Source organism: Rhamphochromis sp. 'chilingali' (genome assembly GCF_963969265.1).
Source record: "Rhamphochromis sp. 'chilingali' genome assembly, chromosome: 11".
Taxonomy (NCBI): domain Eukaryota; kingdom Metazoa; phylum Chordata; class Actinopteri; order Cichliformes; family Cichlidae; genus Rhamphochromis; species Rhamphochromis sp. 'chilingali'.
Genome location: NC_137938.1, coordinates 5012065 through 5020340, shown reverse-complemented (window position 1 = coordinate 5020340; position 8276 = coordinate 5012065). Strand labels below are relative to the sequence as shown.

The following is an 8276-nucleotide window of genomic DNA, read 5'->3' as shown; positions in this document are numbered from 1 at the left end:
CTGCAGCTCCGGGCAGTCTTCCCCTGGCATGTTGCCTGCATTTGCCGGCTTACACGTCAGTTGGACCTTGCTGCGGCGAGTGTGCGTTCTCCTGCCTATTTTATCCGGATTCTCTCTGGCATGTCAGCTGCTGCAGCTCCTGGCTGTGTTCCCTTGGCGTGTTGCCTGCGCTTCGCCAGTTTACACGCCAGCCGGGCCTCACTGTGTCTGATTATTCGGCCGGCGAGTGGGTGTTCTCCGGCCTGCGACGCTGTGCATGGGTGTCTTGTTTTCGAAGTTCACTCTTGCTGCTCCCCTGTCTGCGGACAGTGCTAGCGACCGCTCAGCTGGCTGACTCAACCTTCGGGTTGAGTCCCCACTTGGCTTTCAGTGGGCTAGACCGCCAGCCCCCCGTCTGCGGATGGCTGGGTGGCTCCATGGTTGGACAGACCCTACAGGTTGCTTCCCTGCCTTGGCCCTGCGTCTTTGCAGCTGTACTGCTGCTGTGTTCCTCTGGCGTGTAGCCCGCGGTTCGCCGACTCACACGCCAGTCGGACCTCGCTGTGTCTGATACGTCAGCTGGTGAATGGGTGTTCTCCAGCGCGCAGCGCTGGCTCTCTGTCTAGTGGGTTGCCCCTGTATCGCGGGTCACCTGGCCAGAGCAGGTGCTCAGTGAGCTGACACCTGCCGTCTGTCCGTTAGTGTCTCATCAGGCCCACTCTGCTGGCCCCCTGTCTATAGACACCGCGGAGTGGTTGCTGTGCCCTAGTGATGAACCTTGGGTTGCCACTTGGGCCCTCAGTGGCCTGAGCCACCAGCACCTCCCCTGTCGTGGATGGTCCAGGTCAGCTGCTCTACTCCTGGGACAGGCCCTGGGCCTCATCCTACCTCGGCCATCCTCTGAGTGGCCGAGCTGCTGCGACAGGCTCTCTCTCTCCCTGGCTGTGTTTCACTGCCTAGTGCCAGGCAGGGATCTGTTATGACTTGACTTCTCCAGCTGGCGGCTCCGCCTTCCCTTCTGGGGCGTCATCCGCATATCGCGGGCTTCTGTCATAGCGATTGCCCTGGCGTTTTGACCGCGTTCGCCGGCTTTCACGCCAGTCGCACCTCGCTGCGGCGGATGCCTTCTCCAGCCTAGTGTAGCCTGTCCTGTCTGGCGTGTTGCCCGCAGTGCGCGGTTCACACGGCCAGCAGGGCTCCTGTCGTTCCTCGATTGGGACGGCTTCTCGGCTCTGACCGCAGGTTAAGCCGCGGCCGCTGCTGCTGCAGTTGCAGGCTGTGTTTCCCTGGTGTATTGCCCGTGCTTCGCCGGTTTACGCGCCAGCTGGACCTTGCTGTATCTGATGCTCAGTCAGCGAGTGAGTGTTCTACAGCCTGCAGTGCGTGGCTCTCTGCAGGCGGTTCACCCGTTACACGTTAGCCTGGCCTCGCTGTGTCTGATAAGCCAGCCAGCGATTGTGTTGTGTTCCAGCCTGCGGTGCTGGCTGTACTCGAGTGTCTCGTCCTCGAGTTCACTCTTGTGGCTCCCCTGTCTACGGACAGCGCTCGGCAGCCACTTGGCCCTGGGGCGACCTGCAGGTCGGGTCCCTGGCTTGGCCCTCCTCTCCAGCGGCTGCACTGCAGCTGCCGGCTGCGTTCTCTGGCGTGTTGTCCGCATTCGCTGGCTTGTCCACCAGTCGGTCCTCACTGTGTCTGATACGTCAGCCAGCGCATGTGTGTTCTCCAGCCTCCTTAGCCAGTCTCTCTCTGGCATATCACCAGCACTGCCAGGCTTCTACCTTTCTACCTTTAAAACCCGCCTTCCAGCCAAATTGCTGGTAGGCTTTTAGCTAGGTTTTAGCTTCAGCCAAGTGGAAGCTAAATTGGCTAGTCATTCATATGTAAATTAGGTTATCTGGAAATTCTGGAGGGGAGTGGGGGTGTGTGAATGAGGGGGTGGGGGAGCTGCTAAAAGCTGTGAACTTCCTTTTGTGTTCGTCTTGATGCATTCTCAATCATCCAGGGAAATAAATCTCCAAAAGTCACCAACTTGGAGTGGTTAGTTTCCTGAGCCACAAGGAAACTTGTGTTTCAGTTTGCCATCTTAGGGAGAAATCAACACACATGGGTGTATTTCCTTTGTTGCTGAGATTTATTGACAAAAACAGTACAAAAAACCAACCATTTGTACACATATTTACAAATAATAATAAAAAGTGAGTGAGTACATTTCAACATTTTCAGCAATCACTCACAATCCTGGCACTGCCATGGTATCTGTAGTCTGCATTTACCACATGTGTATCTGTAGCAGTGAACACATCGCACAGTGGCATGATTGTTCTTGCATTTGTGTTTGACCTGACACATGATTCTTTTTCCAGGGCTTCAGTGGTCCATTGTGGTATCAATCAGACCACTGGTATGATAAAAGCATAATTATCATGCCACTGTGCGATGTGTTGATGGTGGTGGTGTGCGTGTCTGTGTGAGTGAAAGACAGAGAGGGAGAGCAATCGACAGATTTTCTGTTATAACCTTCATTTTTATGGACGCACAGTGTGAGCACTCAGGTCGCATCAGAGCATAGTGTGAGACCCTGCATCGTGACCTACGAACTTCTAACCCCTGCGAGTCAATCGTACAGTTTGAGCAGGAGCTGAATCGCGCGACTGAAGAAAATCGCACAGTGTATGCCCAGCTTAAGACCTGGTAAATAACCATCTTCCTTGGCTGCCAAAAGCTCCATCAGTAGGTCACTCGATTCCCTTAGTCTTATGTTTTCTTTCAATGTGAGGTGAGGGAAGCCGTCCAGCTGTTTAAAGGGAGCACACTCTATCACTTCTGGGGTTGCATAACATTCTTAAAGTCTCAGCCATGACAACTGAAGTGCAGCTTTATGATATGAGTGATGTGAGCAGCACGGATCCTTTTTACATGTTCCCATGATTCCCTACCAAGCCATTTTACCAGTACATCTAACTCTTCACTGGCTGTCAGCTCCAAGTCCTTAATGGCACTACGGAAGGATGCTAAGCCTACAGAGCTTAGTTTTTAGTGGTTACTAATTCCCAGTGTGCCAGATACTTTGCAAAGTCTAACATGCCTGTAGATGGATTCTGGGAATGTTGGTGTATGCTGATCCTTTGAATAGGATCTGAATGCCTCATGGGTAGACTGCATTCTGAAGATACCTTAAAAAGTAGTGAGGGCACAACGTGGTTAACTGAGGCAGTCCTGCAGTTGGCTGATATTCACTTACCGTATTTTCACGACCATAAGGCGCACTTAAAAGTCTTAGATTTTCTTCAAAAAGTACGGCGCGCCCTATAGCGCAGTGCGCCCTGTGTGTTGTAAGGAGGACGTAGTAGAGAACACCATGAGAACGCTAAAGGGTGAAGTGTGGGCGTTGATCGTATATACCGGACAATCGCACATACCTGTCTAAAAGGACAGGTATGTGCATTATGTGGAACATCGTTGTTTTAACAACCCTGAAAATGGCAAAGAGACACGCTTATGAAGCACAGTTTAAACTGAAGGCCATCAGCTATGCGGAGGAACGTGGAAATCGAGCAGCGGCGAGAGAATTTAAGATTAACGAATGGATGGTTCGCAAATGGAGGAAGCTAGAAAACAAGCTCCGGCAGGTCAAGAAAACGCAGCTGAGTTTCCGCGGACATAAGGCGAGGTGGCCCGAGTTGGAGGAAAGACTCGAGCGGTGGATCATCGAGCAAAGAACGAGCGGGAGAAGCGTTTCGACGGTCACCATTCGGCTAAAAGCAGTTTCACTAGCTGAAGAGATGAACATTGAACATTTCCAAGGAGGTCCGTCTTGGTGCTTTCGTTTTATGAAACAGTGCCATTTTTCCATCCGGACCAGGACTATGGTAGCGCAGCAACTTCCAGCGGATTATAAGGAAAAGCTGGCCATCTTCCGCTCCTACTGCAGCAAACACATCGGTGACAAAAACATCCAGCCCAGCCACATCACAAACATGGACGAGGTCCCGCTCACTTTTGACATCCCGGTGAGTCACACTGTGGAGAAGAAGGGGACCAGCACGGTAGCGATACGCACAACGGGGTATGAAAAGTCTTCTTTTACTGTTGTGCTTGGCTGCTATGCTAATGGACAGAAACTTCCGCCTATGGTGATTTTTAAGCGAAAGACTTTGCCTAAAGAGAAGTTTCCAGCAGGAATCATCATTAAGGCAAATGAAAAGGGCTGGATGGATGAGGAAATGATGAAAGAGTGGCTGAGGGAGGTGTATGTAAGGAGACCAGGTGGTTTTTTCCACGCATCACCATTGCTCTTAATCTGTGACTCTATGTGTGCCCATCTCACAGCCGATGTGAAAAAACTAGTGAAACAAATGAACTGCCCAGATAGCAAGGAAACATTGAAACAATGTTGAGTCAATATCAGGCTGTGTCATTGAATCAACGTTGAAGTGTGACGTTGACCTAACGTCACTCTTGCACCCTTTTTTAACGTTGAAACAACGTCAGGTTTTGATGTTGAATCAATGTTGAAACCTGACGTTGATTCAACGTTATATTTTCTAATACTGCTGACATTGAAACAATGTCAGATTCTGATATTGAAACACTGTTGAGCTATGGTGTTGATTTTCCACCTCTTTCGCATATTTGCTTTTTATTAAAACAACAGTTAAATCATGACTGGAAATCGACCTTTCTTTATAGCTATTTTAACCAATACTAAACTACTGCATGTTTCCATCAATACTTCAACCACCTAAACACATAATTGTACTTATTCCTTAAATTGGACACCCTTTATAAAAAAAACCCAAATGTCTCACAATGTATCATGTCAATATTAATATCCTAAAATAAGAAAGCATTGCATGTGATGTAACAGAGAAAAAAAATAAACAAAAAAAGGTCAATAGGCATGTTTCGTTTGCTAAATACTTTATTAAAAGACAGTTTCCTATTTACGTTTATATGATTCACAGAAGTTTGTAATTTTTTGCATGATGTGCGTCCTGCACCACCCAAACGATCTGGGGCATATCGGAGCCATTTCTGCACTGCTTGTGCAAAGACAAACTCGGACATAGAGTTTGCCCCTAACTGCTGCGTCAGGCTCCAATCAAGGCAAAGCGTCTCACCTATAGACACATTTTAAGAGATGGAATTAGCGTGTCTCATGTCTTAAATGTGTATGCAAGTGCTTGTGTGTTTAACCAACAGGCCGTTGTTATGTATTTAAATCACATCTGACAGCTATTACACTTTATAGTTACAAAGTGTACATAACCTTTATATACTTACCATTGCCTTATTTGCCTCTTGTGATTGAAGAGCTGGCTCTGCATTGTTTAGCTCCTCAATGTTGTGCAAGGGCAAATCCAGAGGCAGTACCCCAGCATCTACCGATTCATTGCAGCCGGTATTGCGGATGGCTCTGACCTCCTCACGGAGTTCGTTAACAGCTCTCGTCAGGTCTGACAGAAAAAGATAATTTTTTTTTAAAGTATTTAAGAATACAGACAACTTATCAAAAGTTTCCTTGTGTCACACACAGATATGTACAAAGACACTAGACAGTATTTTATTACCTGGTATTTTCACTCGAGGGGCCCGAGGAAACCATTTCTTTGTGGGCTGCTCATCCTCTGAGTCACTATATGTGTACAGGGGATTTGGTCTAAAGAAAAAAAGTTGAAAACGGTCATAAGTAATTACAAATGTGCTTTTGGAATATTTTTTCCTAAAGTTACAGTTTGATTTATAACAACACACACAGGAAACGGAGATGTGCAAGAAGGTACAGTATACAAGGGATTTTTGAAGTGCACAAGTGTACACGGCTTTGCATTTATAAAAAGTTTACAAGCTTCCACTTTTTGGACTATATTATGTGGTGATATTGCAGTATGCAAGCACCACAGATATGTATAAAAGACAAGATCATAAATTCTTAGCAATCAAAGATATGTTTGTGAAATAAAAAAAGTTTACTTGTGCTTTCTTTTATGACCGGTCTGAGTTTCAGCTTCGGACTGAAGGTCAGACATATCACAGTGTTCACTTAGATATTTCTGAAGACTGCGTTCTGCTTCGTGAAATGTGTCTGGAAGTACAAACACAATGTATGGCCAGACATAAATTAGGACACGAAAAACTTGTTATTGTTACATTTATACAACACCAATCCAGATGATACCCACCATGGCTTATTAGAAGTCGGACTGGTGCATAGGTGAGCCATGTTGCACCAGGATGAACTCTCCTCTTTACTGCGTCGTGGATCCTGAATGTGTCTCACGGAGGATATGGAGGCCATGACAATTTCTCCCCATTTATCCATGAACTAGGGACTATTTCTGTACCACCAGTGCTGAACTGCACAATGCACCAGTCTTTCATTTTTATCTTTTTTTTAATTTGGAGTCCTTTTTTGCCCTGTCTAGGATAAACAGGAAACAGATAATTACAATATATTTCATAGTTGCTACAAAACTTGATCTATTGATTGAACTAAATAATAAATAATAGCTTAAAATGTATATAGGCAACAATTACAAGCAAACCCGTATATGTAAGCATTTAAACACTGAAGATAATAAAATTAACAGTATTTTGTCTAAGTCTGCCATTGTAGGAATTCATGGCACCGAGACAAAAACTTGGCGCACAGTGTGGTGTCAAAATAGGCGCACACCTTTGACGCTGCGTTTTCTCCGTCTTCCTCGTCCACACGTAAATGCTAAACGCAGTTTACGTGTGGACAAAAGGTGCAAACGCAAGTTAGGTGAGCGTGCAGCGTAAAGTTAGGTGAGCGTGCAACGTAAAGTTTGAATTGAGTGCGAATCGAAGCGGGTGCTCTCCAATCATTAAAAGTAACAAAGTCATTGGACACATTTATACAGTTACCTTTACGTTTATCAATCATATATCACAGATTTAAAATTTTTTGTAGTACTATGCTAAAAAGCAACTACAGAGCAAAAGTCTGGGTCAAGCGTCGAGGTGACGGCAAGAACAAAGGAACCCTCGAAGCGTTAAAGCTAGCTTTGTAAGGGAATATAACGGAAAAGTATGAAACGAAAATGTTTTCTTTGTTGATAGACTTTGTTTGCAGTGCAATTTATTTGTTGCCGGATTGTAAGATGAAAGTAGACACAATTTCGGGCTCCCACATTTTATCCGAAACTTTACATTAACAAGTTTGTTTGTTTGTTTTTACTGTTATTCAAATGCAACCGTGGAAATAACGAATAGAACAAAAGTCATTCATTCTTACCTTATACTAATCGTGGTGCAGGCCAGTGCAGTGCATGAACTGATGCCTTCTCCAGTCAATTCTGCTGAGAGTAAATCTAATGTCCCGCTCTACTGTACAAGACAATGGTTACCTGGAGGGATGTACCAATGTGATAGGGGTGCTGCGGAATAGTCCAAGTGGTAGCAGCTTTAATTTCCCGCTCAACCATAAATCGATGGTTTTTCAACGTGATTGTTGTCACCTTGTCAACTATAAATAGATCAACAATCAACGATGACAGAACAACAGTGAATCAATGTTATTTCAATGTCAGTGTCAGGTTTCATCAGTATTTCAATGTTGTTTCAACATTGGTTTTGTGTTGACATTTCAATCCTGACGATTCTGATGGTTCAGATGGAAAATCAACATCTGTTCAATGTCTCCTTGCTATCTGGGTGTGAGCTTGCTGTCATTCCGGGAGGCCTGACAAAGGAACTCCAACCGCTGGACATCGGTGTGAACCGCCCGTTCAAAGTAAGGCTGCGAGCGGCCTGGGAGCGATGGATGACCGATGGAGACCACAGTTTCACCAAGAGTGGAAGGCAGCGCCGGGCGAGTTACGCCACAATTTGCCAATGGATTGTAGATGCTTGGGCTAACATGTCTGCTGGCACTGTTGTTCGAGCTTTCGCAAAAGCCGGCATCATTTCCGAGGAGCCGCACGGCACGGAAAGTGACTCTGACGGTGAAGAAAGTGAACTTGGCATGTTTGATGGAGATTTAGCGCAGCTGTTCAATTCAGACACAGAGAATGAGGACTTCGATGGGTTTGATTGATGATAAAAATGTGAGTACCAAACTTCGTTTTGCTCCTGCTTTATTTTTAAATACGCACACTTGTATGCTTGTGTGTTGTTGATGATGACGATTACCGGTAATAGAAATGTGAGTAAGGTACCGAACTCAGGTTTGCTCCCGCTTTATTTTTAAATACGCATACGGTACTTGTATGCGCCCTATAATCCAGTGCGCCTTATGTGTGTGTTAAATACAGTAATGGCACACATAACTGAGA

General features: G+C 45.9%; 1 protein-coding gene across 2 annotated transcripts; it reads right to left on the bottom strand.

Moving 5' to 3' along the window:
- Window positions 1–4877: 4877 nt before the first annotated feature.
- LOC308405937 (uncharacterized protein) lies at window positions 4878–8017 on the bottom strand. Of its 2 annotated transcripts, XM_080896746.1 has the most exons (6): window positions 7238–8017; window positions 6162–6400; window positions 5953–6064; window positions 5550–5638; window positions 5263–5435; window positions 4878–5099 (listed from the first exon to the last, which is right to left on the bottom strand). In XM_080896746.1, exons 3-6 carry the CDS (start codon window positions 6006–6008, stop codon window positions 5070–5072), a joined length of 348 nt encoding a protein of 115 aa, XP_080752872.1. In that variant the 5' UTR covers window positions 6009–6064; window positions 6162–6400; window positions 7238–8017; the 3' UTR covers window positions 4878–5069. The 2 variants fall into 2 exon arrangements, with proteins under 2 accessions (XP_080752872.1, XP_080752873.1); XM_080896747.1 differs by having other exon boundaries at window positions 5953–6400.
- Between the last annotated feature and the right edge of the window lie 259 nt (window positions 8018–8276).

Coding starts and splice junctions, on each gene's coding strand:
- LOC308405937 (XM_080896747.1), bottom strand. CDS start 6,008: ATGTCTGACCTTCAGTCCGAAGCTGAAACTCAGACCGGTCATAAAAGA. Junction 5,639..5,952: donor GGTCATAAAAGAAAGCACAA/GTAAACTTTTTT, acceptor TTTTTTCTTTAG/ACCAAATCCCCTGTACACAT. Junction 5,100..5,262: donor AAGAGGCAAATAAGGCAATG/GTAAGTATATAA, acceptor ATGTGTCTATAG/GTGAGACGCTTTGCCTTGAT.